General features: G+C 40.0%; 1 protein-coding gene across 1 annotated transcript in view; it reads left to right on the forward strand.

Annotated features, from left to right (window-relative positions):
- The window catches only part of NKAIN2 (sodium/potassium transporting ATPase interacting 2), an 881,770-nt gene that overhangs the window by 265,227 nt on the left and 592,744 nt on the right, over positions 1 to 23,799 (forward strand). Inside the window, exon 2 of the mRNA XM_075862314.1 lies at positions 13,896 to 14,033. Coding sequence (XP_075718429.1) covers positions 13,896 to 14,033 — 138 coding nt within the window. The remainder of the gene's footprint in view (positions 1 to 13,895; positions 14,034 to 23,799) is intronic.

A 23,799-nucleotide genomic window follows, 5' to 3' on the forward strand; every position in this document is an offset into this window, starting at 1 on the left:
ACACAATACAATACAATACATATTCCATTGAATGCATACGGTAGATCTGTGTCTGAAAAATCCAATGTGCTAGGCCATATATAGCACACAAAAAAAAAAATCTTCTCTCATGTTCACTTAGACCAGTGCAAGTTGGTAAATATCCATAATGGCCACCTTCTCCGGCAGGCATGAAGCAACCCTGCAAAGCACAGATTAAGAAGAATATCCATTGTGTATATCTAAGATATGTACACAGATTGATTATTTGAACAACTGAATATTGGAAGCAAATGTGGCAATATATAGAATTTATTTTTATGTCTGAGGCAGTGGAGTGACACTAATGAAGATAAGTGTGATTCTAATATCTTTCATTCTGCTATATCTCAGCTCATCAGGGAGTTTGGAAAGCGATACACACCGCTCAAGGTTGGACTATTTCAATAATTATTCTTAGTTTCCTGCTTCTTTGTTCCCATTGTTGCCTGTATAGATGGTACATATTACTGGACTGTTTATCACATGAACAAATATTCTCTTATTTAGTTAAGGATTCTACAGCAGCAAAGGAATTACTATAATAATGACGTTGACTTTGGTAAAACGTCTTCTCTTTGAAGACAAATTAAAAAATCTATATGCAACAGTATCCAGTTATTTTAGGCAGACAGATACAAGCAATAAATATACTCCAATAACTCTAATAAATATAACTTGACAGACATACATAGATAGAAAAAAATAAATAAACAGATGAGTCTGAAAATAACTTTTCTATTATGCAACAACACCTTGAGCATGTTAATGTTGTCAATCTTATTTGACAAAATTGATCCAATTGGAGAAGATAATCACTAATGATTAGAGATTGTGGGTTTACACTGGTTTGCCAATTCAATGATGGCTAATTGTACTTTATTTGCTATTATGGAACTAAAGACATTAGTATATTAATACATATCAAGATTTTAGCTTCCTTTGTCAAATAGAGGAAATACGGTTCCATAATAGGAAAGCTGATAATCTGCAAGTCTGCAAATAGGCATAGTTACCGCAATTCACTCATCTATATTATTGCATGTTTTGAAGTTAATTCCCACCTTTTAACTGTATTTAGGTCCAAAAGTTCTGTTATGATAATATTCTTATTCTTAATATGTATATATTTATAGTGGTTTTAGCTCTGTTTTCCTGATAGAATGCTCCTAATTCCCTGTATAGACATAGAGTTAAATTATAAAATTCTGCCTGCCTGCAGTCACCACTAGGGGGAACTTAATAACTTACTGTGTACTGGTTGGAGTATGTTTTTAAACTTTTAAATCAATATCTATACAGGGGATTTGAAATTATGTGTCAGGAATAACAGACCTCTGACTTCTACAGAGATATTTTAAGAAGCTATTCAGCGCAGAATGTTAAGATTATTCTGATTGTGTCTTAATGGCAGAAAAAAATGGGAACACTATCAAGGCATAATGTAATTGTCCTTAGTATGGTACATTTTACATTTTTTTTCCTTTAAAACACGGAAGGATTCATTTGTTTGGTCCCCCAGATTTTAAGTCTTCTTGCCGCTTTACACAGCCCCTACTGAAAACAAAGTCAGCAGGCTTCATTTTTCATACCATTTTGATAGTTGTGATACCCAACTGTATATTTTCTTTTATAAAACAACATAAATGTCTGCCTGCTGCGTCCGCTGCTATGTACTCTCTTGCCTGAGATTCAGTGTTTGCAATATTGAGCGGCTCTCACCTGATGTTTCTTCATGCAATGCTAGTAAATGCAGGCCTACTGTTTTGGAGTTATTTAACTTAACCTTCCCTGGATATTTTATTTTGTTTGGCTAGATGAGTGTCCTTAGACGAGGGTCCTGAACTGGTACCTCCCTTCATAACTCAGTATTCCCTAATAGTGTATCTGAAAATCAGTTTAGGTAACTCAACTTATCTGTAGTTAATGTAAATCCATAATTAGCACATGATCCACAAATATCATGCCTCAGTTGTACTGCATCGAATATTTTTTTTTAAATATATATATATATATATATATTTATATATATATATATATATATATATAAAACCACCTAGTAAATGAAGTTGCCCTTCGAGAAGTGATATTTGTCTGTATGAGTGTTGCTTTTGTTCTTGATGACTATGTTCTACATTAATACTAGATATTAATAAATTTTCGTACAAATTATAAATAGACAATATATAAAGTTACATTTTTAAATAGTGGATGTGGCTTAATATGTACAACTTTATTTATAAGATAACATTAATAATACATGCACTGCTGTAATTTGTCATAGAATTGCTCTTACATCTTGTGAAAAATGAGGCTCATTAGGCTAGTACCAGTTCTCATTTCAGTGGTCACAGGCTTTTCAGACATCCTCTCAATACTGTACATAGCAAATGACTTGCATTCCAATATGCCTTCAGGCAAGGAGGGGAAATATATTACAATTCTGTGACAGATTACCATTTATATTCAACATGACAGGAAATTATGTAGGTTCTCTCAGCTTGTTCTTAGGTGGTATTAATTGAAAGAAATCATCGTGATATCAAGTTAAATTAGGTAATTCGGTGTTAATAGACAATGCGCCTTAGGATAACTATGCAAATCACAGGATTGTTATCATTTAAAGTGGACCATTGCCATGGCTTAAAAAACTCCAGAAACGTAAGTAATGTATAATAAAATGCCTATACACTGTCTTGTAAGGACAGGTATTCCGTATCCTGAGGGCAAAGCATGTAAATCAGCTCTTCTTTATTCGTGCAAGTGTGTCTGATTGTATCCTAAATGCCAATATATTTAATATATTTAGGTGGTATCTCAACTTTTAGGCAGACTTAGGCCTTACTCACACGAGTAACTGCCGTCAAATGGCTGCATTAAAATCTGTTAACCTCAATGGGGCTATTCACACGGCCGATCTTTTGATCTTATAGAGCCGTCCAAAAATAGAGCATGCACTATTTCCGGCAGTTCTCACAGCAACAAAGCTCCCATGCAATTGAATGGGGCGGTGTAGAAAACGGGCGTCACTTGGATGACATCCGAGTGATGGCCGTTAATAAGGGTTCCTGCCCTGCAGTCCCCGAGCACAGCATCAGCTAGCGCTCTGCCCGGGGACTCAAGTACTGGTCCTGACGTCACTGTGCACGTATGGATAATGACATCAGGAGTTTCCTATTGCTAGAGTCCCAGAGCAGAGCATCAGCTAGCGCTCTGACTGGGACTCCATCGCTGTGGAAACTACTGATGTCACTGTCCATATTTGGACAGCAACTTCAGGAGCCGCCCTAGCTCTGGAGCTCCAGGGCAGAGCATTAGCTAGCGCTCTGCCTTAGGTCTCCAGCAATGCCCCTGACATCAATGTCCATATATGGACAGTAACGTCTGGAGTTTCCTGACCCTGGAGTCCCGAGCAGACAATCCGCTAGTGCTTTTTCCTGGGCCACCAGCCTCCAGCACAAGGGAAACTCCTGAATTTACTGTCCATATATGGACAGTGATGTCAGATGTTTCCTGGCCTTAGGGTCCCTGAGCAGAGCATCAGATAGTGCACTGCCCTGGGGCTCCAGCACCATGGAGGCTCCTGAAGTCACTGTCTATATATGGGCTCACAGGAGGCTGGGTGGCACTCATTGCTATGGTAACGCCAGGGGGTAGGAGTTTTAACCTTTTCTTTTTCTAGCACTGTTTCCGCAGCAGAGATACTGACCAAAAAACTGCACCACTATTTGGTGCTGTTTTTCGTGCAGAAAACCTTTCAGGTTCCAGGACGGGTACGCTGTGTACTTTTACACAGCGCATCCGCCATGTGCGTCCTTACCCTAATTGTTGCAGAACCATGTATAGTATCACACCTGCTAACCTGGCTCTTTTACACAATGAGATAATGAACAATTGTTCACTGTTCTTTTTGTAACTGGCACAATGGATAGCAATATTGGAAGTTTTCTTCAGTGCACTGTCTGCCATATGTATGCACGACTGTAGCCGGAGTTCCAGGGTGAATACCTCTGTGGCAGATGTGAGCATGTTGGTCACCTGGAAGCTCTCATTAGGGATCTGGAGGAGCAAAATTCAACACTGAGGGGGATCGACAATCTTGAGCGGAGCATGCTGCTGACTGAGCAAGCAGTTAGTGGGGTAGAACTGGAGGGTGAAGACATGGGTCAGCAGGATCAGGCAAGTAGCTGGGTTAATGTAGTTAGGGGCAGTAGAAAGGGGTCAAAGAAAAGGAAGGCCAATCCTGTTTCTGATATTCCAAGCAAAATTGCTAAGTTGGGTGATGATGCGAGGGTGTCCGTCTCAGAAATGGCAGCCCTAGTGGATACTGATCTCCCTAACAGCCGGGAGAACAGCCCATCTAGTAGTCGGCAGGATGGAAATGCAGGTAAGTCAAGACAATTTGTAGTTGTAGGGGATTCTATAATCAGGAAGACGGATAGAATAATTTGTCGCCAAGACCACTTCAACCGAACGAATGGTTTGCTGTCTCCCTGGTGCCAGGGTTTGGCATGTGGTGGAAAGGGTGGATAAATTACTGGGAGGGGCTGGTGATGATCCAGCTGTCGTGGTCCATGTGGGTACCAACGACAGAATAAATGGTAGGTGGAGGAGCCTTAAGAATAATTTTAAAGAACTAGGCTACAAGCTGAAGGGAAGGACCTCCAAGGTAGTTTTCTCAGGAATAAGGCATAATTCTTGGTGTAGTGGAGAAGGCTTTGGGTTCCTAGAGCACTGGGCTGACTTTTCATTGGGGTACAAACTGTATTCTGCAGATGATTTGCACCTAAATGGAAGGGGGTCCGCTGTGCAGGGGGAGAGAATTCTAACTGTGGTGGTGGAGTATTTAAACTAGGGCTGAGGAGGGAGGTCAATGTAGAAAATAAAGGGGTAGTTAGGTTAGAGAGGGGTCAGACTATATTGGTGGGGGGAGAAACAGACTGTGGGGAGAGGACTAGACAAAGGTATAGGGGATCCAAATGTTATAAAACAGCAATGAAAATGAAAATAAAAATGCCAAAATAATGTCAAATAATCTAATTTCTGATACTGAAAGTGAAAAACTGAAAGGCAAGTTAAAGTGTATGTTCTCAAGGCCTTGGTACTGGAGGAACATATTGATATAGTTGTTGTTACTGAAACATGGCTAGACTCTTCACGTGACTGGGCTGTAAATCTACAGGGTTTTACACTTTTTCGGAAAGACAGGACAAATAGGAAAGGCGGTGGTGTATGTCTGTATGTGAGAAGTGATATGAAGGCGAGTGTGAAAGAGACATTAGAGGGTGAAGATTGTGAGGAGGTTGAAACCTTGTGAATGGAACTAGAAAGGGAGGTAAACACTGAAAAAAAAATACTTTTGGTATAATCTATAGACCCCCCAATATAACTGAGGAGATGGAAGGTCAGCTATATAAACAGATGGAGCAGGCTGCACAGGAGGGAACAGTAGTGATAATGGGAGATTTTAATTATTGGGATATTAATTGGTGTCATGGTTCGGCTTCAACTGCAAAGGGGAGACATTTCCTCAACCTGTTGCAGGAAAATTTTATGGGCCAGTTTGTGGAAGAATCGACTAGAGGTGAAGCTCTGTTTTATCTGGTCATTTCTAATAATGCAGATCTTGTTGGGAATGTCAATGTTCGTGAAAACCTCAGTAACAGTGATCACAATATAGTTACATTTTACCTATACTGTAAAAAACAAACACAGGCTGGGAGGGCAAAAACACTTAATTTTAAGAAGGCAAATTTCCCCAAGATGAGGGCTGCAATTCAGGATATAGACTGGGAAGAACTAATGTAAAATAATGGTACAAATGATAAATGGGAGATTTTCAAATCTACTTTGGGTAATTATAGTGCAAGATATAAATTATAAAAGTATAAATCTAAGTTATGAGGAAAGATTAAAAGAATTAAACCTATTTAGCCTTGAAAAAAGACGAATAAGGGGGGACATGATTAATTTGTATAAATATAAGAATGGCACATACAAAAAATATGGTGAAATCCTGTTCCAGGTAAAACCCCCTCAAAAAAAAGGGGGCACTCCCGCCATCTGGATAAAAAAAGGTTCAACCTGCAGAGGCGACAAGCCTTCTTTACTGAGAGAACTGTGAATATATGGAATAGCCTACCGCAGGAGCTGGTCACAGCAGGGACAGTAGATGGCTTTATAAAAGGGCTAGATAATTTCCTAGAACTAAAAAATATCAGCTCCTCTGTAAATGTGTAGAATTTTTGTTTCATCCGTTCCCATTTCCCATCCCTTGGTTGAACTTGATGGACATATGTCTTTTTTCAACCGTACTAACTGTGTAACTATGTAACTAGGCATAGCGCAGTGTAGACTTATCTTGCCCGGAGTATTTCTTTAAATATTACTGCATTTTATGTATATACTTACTGAACTTATGCTGATTGTATATTTGAAGGATACACATCCATTGTTTTCTCTCATAGATGCTAGATTGGTTATTCTTCTTATCTCATCATATTCAGCGATACAAAAGTAAACCCTATGGGTTCCTTGTTAACAATACTGTAAGCAATCAACAATGGGCTCTGAGAGTTATAATTGCCGTTTCTTTTGAATTATGACATCCTGGGGAGCACTCATCACATTTCTTTATAAACGATTTCAGTTAATTGTTGTCACTCAACTGTAATTAAAATATCTATGTGATTTAACACTGTTAGAGATATAGACTCCCTCCAAGGTATTATAGTCCCGCTGCGCTGTAGTGTACAATGTTACTGCCATCTTCACAGTCCTCTTAAGAATTTCTGGATTATAGACATTAAACTGTAAAATAAATGAGTGCTTAAAGGGGTTTTCCCATCTTGGGCATTTATGATACACTACCGTTCAAAAGTTTGGGGTCACCCAGACAATTTTGTGTTTTCCATGAAAACTCACACTCATATTTATCAAATGAGTTGCAAAATGACTACAAAATATAGTCAAGACATTGACAAGGTTAGAAATAATGATTTTTATTTCAAATAATAATTTTCTCCTTCAAACTTTGCTTTCGTCAAAGAATGCTCCATTTGCAGCAATTACAGCATTGCAGACCTTCGGCATTCTAGCTGTTAATTTGCTGAGGTAATCAGGAGAAATTTCACCCCATGCTTCCAGAAGGCCCTCCCACAAGTTGGATTGGTTTGATGGGCACTTCTTGAGTACCATACGATCAAGCTGCTCCCACAACAGATCTATGGGGTTGAGATCTGGTGACTGCGCTGGCCACTCCATTACAGATAGAATACCAGCTGCATGCTTCTTCCCTAAATAGTTCTTGCATAATTTGGAGGTGTGCTTTGGGTCATTGTCCTGTTGTAGGATGAAATTGGCTCCAGTCAAGCGCTGTCCACAGGGTATGGCATGGCATTGCAAAATGGAGTGATAGCCTTCCTTATTCAAAATCCCTTTTACCTTGTACAAATCTCCCACTTTACCAGCACCAAAGCAACCCCAGACCATCACATTACCTCCACCATGCTTGACAGATGGCGTCAGGCACTCTTCCAGCATCTTTTCAGTTGTTCTGCGTCTCACAAATGTTCTTCTGTGTGATCCAAACACCTCAAACTTCGATTCGTCTGTCCATAAACTTTTTTAAATCTTCCTCTGTCCAATGTCTGTGTGCTTTTGCCCATATTAATCTTTTCCTTTTATTAGCCAGTCTCAGATATGGCTTTTTCTTTGCCACTCTGCCCCGAAGGCCAGCATCCCGGAGTCGCCTCTTCACTGTAGACGTTGACACTGGCGTTTTGGGGGTACTAGTTAATGAAGCTGCCAGTTGAGGACCTGCGAGGCATCTATTTCTCAAACTAGAGACTCTAATGTACTTGTCTTGTTGCTCAGTTGTGCAGCGGGGCCTCCCACTTCTCTTTCTACTCTGGTTAGAGCCTTTGTGTGCTGTCCTCTGAAGGGAGTAGTACAGACCGTTGTAGGAAATCTTCCGTTTCTTGGCAATTTCTCGCATGCAATAGCCTTCATTTCTAAGAACAAGAATAGACTGTCGAGTTTCAGATGAAAGCTCTCTTTTTCTAGCCATTTTGAGAGTTTAATCGAACCCATAAATGTAATGCTCCAGATTCTCAACTAGTTCAAAGGAAGGTCAGTTTTATAGCTCTTCTAAACAGCAAAACTGTTTACAGCGGTGCTAACATAATTGCACAAGGGTTTTCAAGTGTTTTCTAATCATCCATTAGCCTTCTAAGGGCATGACCACACATGGCGGAATTCCTCCGCAACTGTCCGCATCAATGCCGCACAGAATCTGCGTTGCAGATTCTGCAGCGGATCTGCACAAAATGTGCAGAAAATTGATGCGGACTGGCCGCTGCGGACTGCAGGAAAAGTGCTTCTCTTCTCCCTATTCAGTGCAGGATAGAGAGAAGGGACAGCACTTTCCCTAGTGAAAGGAAACGATTTTCATACTTACCGGCCGTTGTCTTGGTGACGCGTCCCTCTTTCGGCATCCAGCCCGACCTCCCTGGATGACGCGCCAGTCCATGTGACCGCTGCAGCCTGTGCTTTGCCTGTGATTGGCTGCAGCCGTCACTTACACTGAAACGTCATCCTGGGAGGCCGGACTGGAGACAGACGCAGGGAGTTCTCGGTAAGTACGAACTTCATTTTTTTTTACAGATACATGTATATTGGGATCGGTAGTCACTGTCCCGGGTGCAGAAACAGTTACTGCCGATCGCTTAACTCTTTCAGCACCCTGGACAGTGACTATTTACAGACGTCTCCTAGCAACGCTCCCGTCATTACGGGAGCCCCATTGACTTCCTCAGTCTGGCTGTAGACCTAGAAATACATAGGTCCAGCCAGAATGAAGAAATGTCAAGTTAAAAAAGCAAGACGTATCCGCAGCACACATGACATGTGCATGACAGCTGCGGACTTCATTGCGGAACTTTGAATCTCCATTGAAGTCAATGGAGAAATTCCGCCATGAGTCCGCCACTGGTCCGCAACAGACAGAGCATGCTGCGGACACCAAATTCCGCTCCGCAGCCTATGCTCCGCAGCGGAATTGTACGCATCGTGTAAACGAACACTGCTAATTTAAAGTGAAAGTCAATGGAGAAACGGCTCCGCTGCGGATTAACGCTGCGGAGTTTCCGCAGCGGAATTTAAGTGAAATTCCGCTATGTGTGAACCCGCCCTAACACAGTTAACAAACACAATGTACCATTAGAACACTGGAGTGATGGTTGCTGGAAATGGGCCTCTATACACCTATGTAGATATTGCATTAAAAACCAGACGTTTGCAGCTAGAATAGTCATTTAGCACATTAACAATGTATAGTGTATTTCTGATTAATTTAATGTTATCTTAATTGAAAAAAACTGTGCTTTTCTTTCAATAATAAGGAAATTTCTAAGTGACCCTAAACTTTTGAACGCCAGTGTATATCCGAGCTACACTTACACTTTATGGCACGGCCGTGAGCTACATTGTTTCCAGAACTTGAGATGCCATAAATGTCTAGCAGGGGAAAACCACTTCAATTATGTCACTTTACAGATTTAAGTCTTAATCCAGGGAAAAAATATTCTTGAATAAAGAAAATAAAAAAATCTTCAACAATTATTCAAACATGTTCTTTGTGGGCCCTGTGTTACATCATCAAGACTATCATATCACTAAGGGCTTGTTCAGATGTGGCAGAATTCCACTGCAGACAGCCCGCAGTGGGAATCTGCAGAAGCCTTTTTTTCCTTTGGCTTCTATAGCTTTTTAGGTGACTTAGTTTAAACTTTGGCGGAAAAGAACAGTGAAATAATAACAGAAAAGTAACAGAAAATAATTTAGGCTGCGGTGCAGAATTTACACTCCACAGCATGCACCCTCTGTTGCGGAGAAGCAGCGGATTTTCACTGCGGTTTTCAGCTTTTGCAATGCAAAGGCTGAAATCTGAGGCAAGTCTGCTGTGATATCTACCACGTCTGAATTAACTGTCAAATATGCAAGTTTGGCTGCGTAATTTCCAAGAATTTGCGGCACAATCTACAGCGGAAAATTTCTGCCACGTCTGAACATGCCCTAAGGCTCTGTTTATACAACCTTTTTGCATCCTGCTGAAATATACCGTTTTTTTCTTGTTAAAATTGGGCTTTGTTCACATCTGCGTTGGAGGCTTAGTCCCGGACACAAAAATTATGCAGTCTGCGTTTTTTCTTTCCTATTTAAGGACAGGATTCATATGAATCCTGTTTTTGTACAATAGAAGTCAATGGCAATAGGATGTAATTGGATAGGCCTTATTTGTAAACTTTAAAAAAACAATACCTTTTCAACAGGAGACAGAAACATGGTGTGAACTGAGCCTAATAGAAAAACGTATATGAAGTGATAATGAGTTGGTATTAAAGTCTAGGTAATATTTTAGTGACAACAATGCTGCTTATTGTCACATTCGCACAGTGTGAGAATGTTTAATACCGAGTTTATTTCTCTGGTGTTAGCAAAATTGGGAAGAACAAATTACAAACTCCTGTATTTCTAAGATCACAGCAAACAATGATAAACACTGCAGCTCGAATCACAAATGACGCTGAATAAATACATCATTTATGGCACTTTGTCTTCTAAATATACCCAGAGCTGCTGCCATCACAGCAGGGGATCCGGGAGAAAAGAATTCAGCAGCTCAGGTGATTGCCACCTATTGTATATTGTAGTGTTCAAGAATCTAAAGCAAACTCATTGTCTTTAGTTCATTATTTGGCAGAGTAATACTATAAATAATACAGTACATTAAGTTGCTCTTCAAAGATATTGTATTATACATAATTCCGTATTTCATGCATGTAATCCAAGAAACATTTACATTATTGAAATGATTAGTAAATCCAATTTTTGGAAAAACAATCTGCATTATTTATAGGGGACCTGTCACATCTCCTGTCATGCCTGTTTTATAAAATACTTGTATTTCCCCTAATAAAACTGAATTTCTGAAGTATCTTTTCTTAGAAATTTGCATTGTGCAATTCCTCTGTTATTCCTCCTGTAAATGTTTTAATACATTTCTAACTGGGTGTTACCAGTTAGGGGTGTGTCCCTACACAGTCTGAAACTGTCCAATTAGTGCTGACAGTGGCAGACTGTGCAGGGACACACCCCTTTGACAAGGGGAATGGTCACATTAAATCTAGTAGGAACGATAGAGGAATGGCACAGTGCAAAGTTTTACAAAAAAAAAGATGCTCCAGATTGGTTATTTCATGGGCATTATAAATATTGACTAAAAGAAACATGTCAAGAGAGCTGGCAGGTTGTCACGTAGGGTTAGTGGACCCACTGGGCCGTACCGCCTTGGCAGTATGGCAGCTGGCCAACAGGGTGCAGGTCAGAGTCTATAGTTTATATAGGGTACCTGTGGCAGCTCGGACAGTAGCAAGGCAGGCTTGGCAGGAACTAGGCAGCAGGTAGACGTCAGGCGTGGAGAAGCAGGACAGGCGTGGTATACAGCACAGCACGGCTACAGCTAAGCACGGCACTAGATCAGGATACAGGTTACAGGATACAGGAACAGGAAACACTGGGAGCAGGAAACACTAGGGGACCATTTGCAAGACATACTAGGAATACAACAACAAAGCTCAAGCGTGGGAGGATGGGGCTGGGACCTTCTTATAGCCCAGGGTGCTCTGGACCAATTAGCTCAATCACCAACATTCTTGCGCTCTGGCTTCTCAAGTCTGGACTGAGCTTGTGAGCGCACCCTGATGGTCACTGTGAAGCAGGATGGCCGTATGTGTAGACATCTCTTGAGAGAAGGGTGTCGACTGGATGGAAGAAGTTCGTGGTCAGCGACCACGGACGTTACACAGATCCTCTTTAATAACAAATATGCTACATAGAGGAATACACAACACAGTAGCCTTAAAATATCAGGATACCACCAAGTGGTACCATCATTTGTATTGCCAGTGCAGTAGTGCTAGATGTTACTGTCCACACAGTTATTCCACACTATAGTGCTAAGAAGTTCCCTCATCTCCAATAGTGTCATACAGTCTCTACTTCCCCTTCCATACTCACAATGAGACAGCAGTGTTGATGTGCACCAGGTGGTTCTTGGCGATCATAGGAACATTCAGGGTCAAATGACTCATGGTCAGTCTACAATTCAATTTTCTGTATCTGTTGTTCAGAGGAGCAATAAAATCCAGTCAGTGCCTGGTGTAAGCTCAAAAGATAACACGTAACTTTGAATCCATGTACCCAATCATGTCAAGGGGCTACTACAACAAAAACATTTTTTTACGCCAGTCTAAGTAAAGGAGGCAGTTCAAGTGAATTGCGCCAAATGTGTATTAAAAGGAGAACACCTCTGATTAAATCTGGCACATTTTTATCTAACAGTCAAGAAATATATTTTTTTTTCCAGACTACGCTACGCTATTCATTCCGTCAAAATGACGGAACCCCTGCACAACTGAGACAAACGGAAACCATTGGCAACGGATCCGTCACCATTCAAATCAATGGTGATGGAAATGGAAACCTTTGCTTTCCGTTTGTGTCAGTCAGGGTCCTGTTCCGAAAGCTCCAAAAGAACGTCGGAACGGGACCCTTGCGCAGATGTGAACGAAGCCTTAGCCCTATAATTGACCTCAATCACAAGAACAATTTGTTTGCCGAAAGCTTTTCATACTTTAGATGAGGGGCTCATGATAACCTATGCCTTCTTACTTTTAGGCAACAAGTTAAATAAACAGTTTTTGCAAATTATCAAAAAATAAAAAAATGAAATCAAAGACACACAGTCCGTCTTTATAATTGAATTGAGTTACATTTGTATTCAGTAAGGGTATGTCACACGGCCTATTTACGGACGTAATTCGGGCGTTTTTGCCCCGAATTACGTCCGAAAATAGCGCCTCAATAGCGCTGACAAACATCTGCCCATTGAAAGCAATGGGCAGACGTTTGACTGTTCACACGAGGCGTAATTTACGCGCCGCTGTCAAATGACGGCGCGTAAATAGACGCCCGCGTCAAAGAAGTGACCTGTCACTTCTTTGGGCGTAATTGGAGCCGTTATTCATTGACTCCAATGAATAGCAGCGCCAATTACGTCCGTAATTGACGCGGCGTTCAAGCGCCTGCACATGCCGTTACGGCTGAAATTACGGGGATGTTTTCAGGCTGAAACATCCCCGTAATTTCATCCGTTACGGACGCCCTCGTGTGAACATACCCTTAGGCAACATTTTGCGAACAGCAAAATTACGTAGAACTAGTCATTTGGTTTTGGAGAGAAAAAATGGTAGATCACCTGGAGCACAACTAGTGTAGATGACTATTGACTGTACATGTACATAACTATTATGGTCATTGGTCAACATTGAGATTTAAAAACTGTGTATCCAACCATATATTTCCTTCTTTGCTTATATATTGTAATCTCGGAACAATATAATCTATTTTATTGCCAAAATATTCTATGGTAATATGAGATTATTATTTATTTTGAGATTGAGAATGAGATTGTGGTCCCATTTATTCTACTTGTACGGTATTGTATTATATTTTTGGTATCTATAATACAGTCAATGTGATGTTACTGAGGTTTGCCTTAAAGCTCATAAACATTATATGATTTCCATTCACTCATTTAGTAGTTGATAAAAAATACTTAAAAGATTTAAAAATAAATTTCTCAAAATTACCAAAATTCTTAAAAAATATTTTTTCGAAATCTTTTATTCTGATCATAATTGATGAACTTGTAATTTGTATTTATCTCCTTATTTTCAAGTAAGAAATAACTGGCACTTTTTTGGGCACATTTCAATATGTTTTATCAGTAATATTCATGTCTCTTTTTATTGTAGGCCTGCATTTTGGAGAGACAAATATTTGACTTCCTCGGCTACCAGTGGGCACCTATCTTGGCAAATTTTATACACATCATTATTGTTATACTGGGAATATTTGGGACCATCCAGTGTAGGACGCATTATATAACAGGAGTAAGTATGTGTACATTTCTAGTGCATTTGTTTGAAACAGACCACAAGTCACTTTTCTTCTAATGTTGGATTTTAATGCCTGGGATAGTGACCAAATGATGTCATCAAATAAGTTCTCTGAGACTTTCTAAGTAGGGCTAATTCCCTATGAAATTGAAGCTGTAACCTATTTAAACTGTATATTTTTTAATTTGGGAAGAATATATGTCACACAAGGTGTTAGGACACAGTGGACAGAAACAGGGCTGAGACATCAAGAGATATGTAGTACTGAGAGAGTGCTTTCAAACCTAAACATGAGGGACACTCAATGATGTGCAAAAGAGGGGGTGCTACTTCACGGTTACCTAGCTTCTAACATAATATACATATTAAAGTCTTAAGTTACTTGTATATTATCATTTTAGTTTTTAATGATGAGATAAAACTAAAAACTAAAAAATTACAATTCAAAAACATCATTTGAGACAAAGGAAGTAATTTATTTGCTTGCAATACTTCTTTGTATGATATACTCTTTGCAACCCATGTATCTCCTGTGTCATAGAAATATACCCCCCTTCCAATGGACAGCTTGTAGAGCTATGAAAAATCAAAAGACAATATATTTCACATTTTTACAGTACACAGTATTTTTCTGTTTTCAAAATCAGTACTACATGTGAATATCAGAGGAAAGTGTCATTTTCTTCTCATTCCAACAGCCTGTATGTAGTTCCCATTGCCCTGCCTGCAGACTCTATGATTAGGATGTGATTATAGGAAAAAGTGATTTTCTGCATAGTTTTTCTTGTTTATTTTTTTATTCAATTCACGTTTCACACTAGATAACCTGTCAAATTAATTATTCAGGTTATTACGGTCGTGTAGATACCTAATAGGTGTAGGCTTTTTGTTATTATGTAATGTAGGGACAATAAAATATATTTTATGCAAAATAATCACACTTTTTTTGAGACTTTTTTTTTTGTTACTTTTTTTAAAATCGCAATTAAGGGATAACTTTACTTACAATTTTATTCTTTACTTATAATGTATTGGCATACTCCTGTATGCTAATACATTATACTCTGTCACTTTGACAAAGGCTTCTGTTAGGGCAGCACATAGTGTGCCCTAACAGCAGGCAAACGGAAAATACAGCCATGGGGTCCTTTCTAGGTCCCCAAAACTGACTGCAGAGGGATTCACTGGTCTTTGATCACATCACCGGGTTTCCGATAATGAGATAAAAAAGGGGAGTTCCCTTTGATCATGCCGCGGTCATGGACCGTAGCGATCAAAGAGTTAAACAGCTGGGGTTGGAATGTTTTCCAATCTCAGCTGTGTTCAGGAGGCTTCTCTAAGATCAGGAGCTGTAAGTTTCAGCTCCTGCTTAGAGCATGAGCGCTCACAGGAGCGCTCATCAGCCTCTTCTACAGCGACGCCAAAAGACGTTGCCGTAGACTAAGCACCTGCACCGCCGACGGTGGGCGGTCGTTAAGGTGTTAAAAGCAAACTAGGTAGATAACAGTGCTATGTTTCATTATTATTTGTATTTAAGCAACCCAGTTATCCATTATCCACATCAATGATATGAAAATATTTGGATTGGTCTTGTGAAAATTCTAGGCTTGAACCCAACAGGAAAGCAGTGTCAGGATCTGGAATGAGCAGTGCAGGTTTAGGAGATATTTGGTTGCAATTATTGCTGCTGTGATGTAACCAAGGAGCAGTTAGTTTACTCATAAATACACAGTTACATAGTTGATTAGGTTGAAAAAAAACACAGCTCCATCAAGTCCAATTTATAATCCTACCGTATTAATCCAGAGGAAAGCAAAACCCTCATGAGATTGATGCCAATTTACTCATTAGAGGAAAAATTCATCCCCGACTCCAAACATCAAAATCAGAATAAATCCCTGGATCAACGTCCCATTTCCAGAATCTAGAACTCTTAATCTGTAACATTATATTTTTTAAGAAAGGCATCAAGGCCCTTCTTGAACTTGTTCAATGAATCAACCATCACAACCTCCTGTGGCAGAGAGTTCAATAGTCTCACTGCTCTCATAGTAAAGAATCCTTATCTGTAAAGATGGTGAAACCTTTTTTCCTCTAGATGTAGAGGATGCCCACTTGTCCTTGTTACAGGCCTATGTGTAAAAAGATAATTAGAAAGATCTCTGTACTGCCCATGTATATATTTGTACATTGTAATTATATCGCCCCTAAGCCATCTTTTTTCGAAACTGTATAGCCCCAAGTTTGATAATCCTTCTTTGTACAACAATCCGCCCATTCCCTTAATTACTTTGGTCGCTTTTCTTTGCACCTGTTCTATTTCAGCCATGTCCTTCTTCCACACAGGTGCCCAAAATTGTACACAATATTCCATGTGTGGTCTAACTAGTGATTTATATAGAGGCAAATCTATGTTCTTGCCATGAGCATCTATGTCTCTTTTGATGCATCCCATGATTTTATTTGCCTTGGCAGCAGCTGCCTGGCACTGGTGGCTAAAGGTAAATGTACTGCCCACCAATATCCACAAATCTTTTTCAGTAACAATTTTACCCAGTGTTTTACCATTTAATGCATAATTGTAAAATGTGTTTCCTCGCCCCAAGTGCATAACCTTACATTTATCCACATTAAACTTTGTTTGTAATTTCTCTGCCTAAACTTCCAGCTTCCCCAAATCCCTCTGTAGTATTACATGATCTTCCTTTGTGTTTATTACTTTACAGAGCATAGTATCATCTGCAAATACTGAAATTATACTCTGTAATCCCTCTACAAGGTCATTAATAAACTTATAAAAAAGAAGAGGGCCCAATAGTGACCCCTGTCGAACCCCACTGGTAACTGCGACCCACTCTGAGGATGTACCAATAATTACCATCATCTGTTTTCTATCACTGAGCCAGTTGTTGACCCAATGTCACATATTTTCCCCAGTCGCAGCAATTTAATTTTATATACCAACCTTTGATGCGGCACAGTATCAAATGTCTTTGAAAAGTCTAGATACACCACATCCACAGCTTTACTCAGGTCTAGTCTAGAACTTATCGCCTCATAAAAGCTAATCAGATTGGTTTGTCAGGACCGATCCCTCATAACCCCATGCTGATGCTGCGTTAACAGTTTATTTGCATTGAGATACTCGAGAAAAGCATCTCTAAGAAAACCCTCAAATATTTTACCCACAATGGAGGTTAGACTTACAGGCCTATAGTTTCCGGGCTCACTTTTTGACCCCTTTTTGAATATTGGCACAATATTTGCTATGCGCCAGTCCTGTGGAACAGACCCAGTCATGATAGAATCCTTAAAAGCTGTGTACAAATTTGAAAACTTTTTTTTTTTCGTTTGTTTTTTGGTGCAACTTTGTAATTGTGTTTTATTAAAAAATACTTCTACTTTTTGAGATACAGCTGCTTTGTATCCTGCATACAGAGCAGCTGTATCTTGCGCTGAGACCTGAATCCGTCAGGTCAGCGGGACTGACGGGTTTAGTGACAGTGGGTCCTGCGTGTCTCTGACACGCAGAATCCACCAGTTATCGATAACATCTAAGTTATGAAATTAAGATGTGATCGATAACAGTTTAATCCTGTATGTCAGAGACACGCAGGACCTGCTGTAACTGAACCCGTCAGTCCTGCTGACCTGACGGATTCAGGTCACAGCGCATGATACACCTGCTCTGTATACAGAATACAATGCAGCTGTATCTCAAAAAGTAAAAATAATTTTTAATAAAAAGTTTTTAGAAAGTTGCACAAATCACAATGATACACATTTTTATTTAACAAAAAAAACGTTTTCAAAGGTGTTCATGGCTTTAAAGGCAGCAACATCTCTTAAGAAAGCTGTCCCAGTGTTCAGATGATCACCACAAGTCTGACTCCTGGAACTTGAGAAAATTTGTTGTTATTGCTGGGTTACTGCAGTGACTGCTACATTGAAAATGTAGTATGATGTGCCTGTCATTCAAATGAATAGTGGGCTATTTTATGCATGGTTAGGTCCGCCAGAAAGAGAGTCGCTCTTACTTAGGGCCTCCCTGTTCTGAGAGTAAATAATGGCGTACTATGTAATGGATGGATAGGTCAGGTCAGCCAGAGTGGGAGCTTATGTTACTTCCCTGTTCTGGCTCTAGGGGGTTGTTCTGAGCGGAGGATGAAATATGGACAGGGGTTATCTTTATGAGACTACTCTTTAAAAGATTATGTAATGGCAGGGGGTAGGGAGACGGACAAGTGAGCCCTAATCTACCCGCCACTCTGTCCCTGCCTACTTGCAATGACCCGCCCTAGGCGACGGGGTATAACTGGGCGGCGGTCCCTGCGCTCAGTAAGTGCACGACAAACACGACAAACATACAAAGGAACACAAGCAAGGAAAAGGGGCCGTTGCCCACGGCAACACCGTGAGCAACCGGAGTGGTGAACGAGCCGAGTCAAGCCAGGAGTGTGCGAGGTACAAAACGAAAAGCAGAAGAGTAGTCGGTAAGCCAGGGTCTGTATGGAGCAGGATCAAAAATAGCAGGAGCTGTAGCTGGGCCAGGAAACCACAAGGAAAGAATCACAAGCACCGAGGGACAGGAAGTGCAGGCTTAAATAGACCGAGGGCGGGAGCTAGCTGAGTCTGGCCAGGTTACGATAGGCTCTCCCACTCCTAAGCCTGCCAGCCTGAATGGTGGAAGCAGGAGTCAGTTTCAGGGATGTATTCTCAGGTGCTGACTGATTAGTTCTGGGAGTTAACACCGAAGCTGTGCCTGGCAGATCCTTTACAGATTATTATTAGATTTATTAAATGTTGCAAAAACATTTAATAACAGGGGATGCCTGAAAGGAATGAACATTTACAGCAGTGTAAATAATTCCATTATTTTGTTTTATAATGTCTAATTTTGTAATGCAGATGTACGTAAACATCATAGTGGATGGGTTGTCTGCATCAACTTCAACAACCCAAAAACACTTTAACCCCTTAGTGACCACTAATACGCCTTTTTACGTCGGTCACTAATGGGCTTTAGGCTAGGCTGACGCCTTTTCACGTCAGCCTAGTCTAAGTCCTGCACGGGTCTCCCGTGCAGGCTGGAGCCGGGGCTCTGCTGTCTGATGACAGCTGAGCTCCTGCTCCAACGCCCGCGATCGAAGTTTACTTCGATCGCGGCCGTTTAACCCGTTAAATGCCGCCGTCAATAGCGACCGCGGCATTTAACTTTGTTTACAGAGGGAGTGAGCTCCCTCTGTCACCCATCGGCGGCCCGCGAATGAAATCGCGGGTCTCCGATGGGGTGTCATGGCAACCGGGGGCTTGATAAAAGCCCCCAGGTCTGCCCTGGACATATTCCTGTTAGGACGCGCCGGAGGCACGTCCTAACAGATTGCCTGTCAGATTTACACTGACAGGCAATAATGCTCTGGTATACGAAGTATACCAGAGCATTATAGCAGCGATCGGAACATCGCACAGTAAAGTCCCCTAGTGGGACTAATAAAATCAGTAATCAAAGTGAAATAAATATTATTAATAAAAATTAAAGTAAAAAAAATAAATAAAACCATTTTTTTCCATAAAAAGTGGTTTTATTTAGTAAAAGTGTAAAAAAAAAAAAAAAGTACACATATGTGGTATCGCCGCGACCATAATGCCTCCATTTATAAAGTTAATATGTAATTTAAACCGCAAAGTGAGCACCGTAAAAAAAAAACAAAAAAAAACATGGCGAAATTGCAATTTTTTTCCATTGCCCCCCAAAAAAGTCATAATAAAAATGAATCAATAAGTCCCATGCACCCCAAAACAGTACCATTCAAAACTACGTCTTGTCCCGCAGAAAACAAGCCCAAAAAATCACTACATTGATGGAAAAATAAAAAAATTACGGCTCTTGGAAAGCGACGATGCAAAAGCAAATAATTTTAGTTCAAAAGTGTTTTTATTGTGCAAAAGTCGTAAAACATAAAAAAACCTCTACATATGTGGTATCGCCGTAATCGTACCGACCCATAGAATAAAGGTAACATGTTATTTACGCCGCACAGTGAACGGCGTCAATTTAAAAACGCATAGAACAATGGCGGAATTTCAGGTTTTTTTTATAATCTCCCCCTAAAAGGTTAATAAAAGTTAATATAAAAATTATATGTACCCAAAAATGGTGCCATTAAAAAGCACAACTAATCCCGCAAAAAACAAGTCCTCATACAGCTATGTAGACGAAAAAATAAAAACGTTATAGCTCTTTGAATGCGACTATAGAAAAACGAATAAAATAGCTTGGTCATTAGGGCCTAAAATGGGCTGGTCACTAAGGGGTTAATACCCTAATCTTTACAATTCATGCATGTGTGAGTAATAAGTCAATAATGGGAGGTTTTGATTTACTAAGCCTCTACGTACTGATCACTTGTTAATGGCTACAATATACATATCATCAAATAAAATTGTCAAAATGGCCATTCCTTTGCCTTTCTTTGAGTGTGATACACATTTATAAATCTATGGTAAGTGAAATGACAAAGCTATAAATGTAATATTAATGCCCCAAACCGCTCAAACTATCATCAGCCTGCATTATGTCAAACAACTTGTACTAAAGACATATTTATTTAATGGTACATTTATTATTAAGGCATATTTATTTTAAATGGTACTAAATGTGATTTATTAATGCCACAATGAAACATGTTGTTATTAGACAGGCAGCTAATGGAAATCAATTTTAACATAGACAACTGTTACCTTCAGCATTCATGTAAATGAGCATCAAGAAATTGAGAAATGTAGTGTTGGTTAATGTGCACTAAATCTATATACCTGTTTTTTCACATATTACTTTCAATGCTGAGATGTAACTTGTAGCTGCTATTGCCCGGTACATAATCATAACAGGGTCCCTCCACCTTCTACGTGCTACTTAAAATACTGGTGTCTCCTTATGAGGCAAAGCTGTAGCTAGATTAGACTTTCAATTTAGTTTGGCGCCAGCCCACACACACGTACGCAAAACTTGCGCCACCTTCCTTCATAAAATTTTAACAACCCAAACCATTTTGGTACATGCTCTGTAACACTCATCACTGTTATGGCAGTGCTGAGCCATATGATAAAAAAATAAAAAAAAAATAAAAAAAAAAAATATATATATATATATATATATATATATATATACACTACCATTCAAAAGTTTAGGGTCACTTAGAAATTTCCTTATTTTTGAAAGAAAAGCACAGTTTTTTTCAATGAAGATAACATTAAATTAATCAGAAATACAATCTATACATTGTTAATGTGCTAAATGACTATTCTAGCTGCAAACGTCTGGTTTTTAATGCAATATCTACATAGGTGTATAGAGGCCCATTTCTAGCAACCATCACTCCAGTGTTCTAATGGTACATTGTGTTTGCTAACTGTGTTAGAAGGCTGATGGATGATTAGAAGACACTTGAAAACCCTTGTGCAATTATATGGTTGTGTTCAGATGGCACTGGTTTCTTTGGGTGCTCGAGGTAGGGTCCCAACCCGGGTATAGGTTAAGAATTTGTACTCGGCACACCTTGCTTGTGTTACAAAAATATATTTTTATTTTTATTATGGATGCCAGAGGCTGTATGTGCGACGTCGACGTTTCGGTCAGACAGACCTTCGTCGGGCACTAGAGAAACGTACAATTGATTAGATCATGGCATGGGTATAGGAGAACTATCACTTAAGGTTTACATGATAACATCATAAAATATGTCATATAGGTGAAAAAACAGAGCGTATAACTGGGTCAATTCAAACAAAGTACACCTAACACATAGGACTATGAAATCAACGTGAAAATTAAAATCAAAAACGAAAACAAAAACAAAAAGGAGGAAACAGAAACCTAGATCCCAGGTACATGCAACACATCAGGGAATGTACCATATGGCTATGGAGAGAAATCTTTTGTCTAGGAAACTCATAATTTGGACGATGCGAATCCTTGTGCGCGCACAAGGCGCGGTGGAATCACATGATGATCTATGGTACTGATTTAAGGCATAAATATAGATACGGTCGTCATATTTTACGGACAATATGGAGGTACAACTCAGGTATACACAATGCAGGTATATACAATGCAGAAATAAACACAGAATGCATCACTGAAGAAAGCATGGACATAGACATGTCATATAGAAGCGACCAGAAGGTGGAGACAAATAGATGATACAGGTGAAATAGCGGGGGTGTAGTACCCTAAACATCTTCAGATGATGTGTATCTTACCTGAGCCGATGCATTCCACACGTCTAGACACACCCACCATCTCTTACACACACATATAAACCAGGAAGTGACCAGGGTATACCAGCGCCAACACAGAGCGGTAAGCCGCCGGTTACTGACCACAGCAGCGCTATACACGCATCATTTTGTACCGATCCAGTCCCCAGCACGGCTCAGGTAAGATACACATCATCTGAAGATGTTTAGGGTACTACACCCCCGCTATTTCACCTGTATCATCTATTTGTCTCCACCTTCTGGTCGCTTCTATATGACATGTCTATGTCCATGCTTTCTTCAGTGATGCATTCTGTGTTTATTTCTGCATTGTATATACCTGCATTGTGTATACCTGAGTTGTACCTCCATATTGTCCGTAAAATATGACGACCGTATCTATATTTATGCCTTAAATCAGTACCATAGATCATCATGTGATTCCACCGCGCCTTGTGCGCGCACAAGGATTCGCATCGTCCAAATTATGAGTTTCCTAGACAAAAGATTTCTCTCCATAGCCATATGGTACATTCCCTGATGTGTTGCATGTACCTGGGATCTAGGTTTCTGTTTCCTCCTTTTTGTTTTTGTTTTCGTTTTTGATTTTAATTTTCACGTTGATTTCATAGTCCTATGTGTTAGGTGTACTTTGTTTGAATTGACCCAGTTATACGCTCTGTTTTTTCACCTATATGACATATTTTATGATGTTATCATGTACACCTTGTGCAATTATGTTAGCACCGCTGTAAACAGTTTTGCTGTTTAGAGGAGTTTTAAAACTGACCTTCCTTTGAGCTAGTTGAGAATCTGGAGCATTACATTTGTGGGTTCCATTAAACTCTCAAAATGGCTAGTAAAAGAGAGCTTTCATGCGAAACTCGACAGTCTATTCTTGTTCTTAGAAATGAAGGCTATTCCATGCGAGAAATTGCCAAGAAACTGAAGATTTCCTACAACGGTGTGTACTACTCCCTTCAGAGGACAGCACACACAGGCTCTAACCAGAGTAGAAAGAGAAGTGGGAGGCCCCGCTGCACAACTGAGCAACAAGACAAGTACATTAGAGTCTCTAGTTTGAGAAATAGACACCTCACAAGTCCTCAACTGGCAGCTTCATTAAATAGTACCCGCAAAACGCCAGTGTCAACGTCTACAGTGAAGAGGCGACTCTGGGATGCTGGCCTTCAGGGCAGAGTGGCAAAGAAAAAGCCATATCTGAGACTGGCTAATAAAAGGAAAAGATTAATATGGGCAAAAGCACACAGACATTGGACAGAGGAAGATTGGAAAAAAGTGTTATGGACAGACGAATCGGAGTTTGAGGTGTTTGGATCACACAGAAGAACATTTGTGAGACGCAGAACAACTGAAAAGATGCTGGAAGAGTGCCTGATGCCATCTGTCAAGCATGGTGGAGGTAATGTGATGGTCTGGGGTTGCTTTTGTGCTGGTAAAGTGGGAGATTTGTACAAGGTAAAAGGGATTTTGAATAAGG

This window comes from Rhinoderma darwinii, chromosome 4, assembly GCF_050947455.1.
Source record: "Rhinoderma darwinii isolate aRhiDar2 chromosome 4, aRhiDar2.hap1, whole genome shotgun sequence".
NCBI classification, from domain to species: domain Eukaryota; kingdom Metazoa; phylum Chordata; class Amphibia; order Anura; family Rhinodermatidae; genus Rhinoderma; species Rhinoderma darwinii.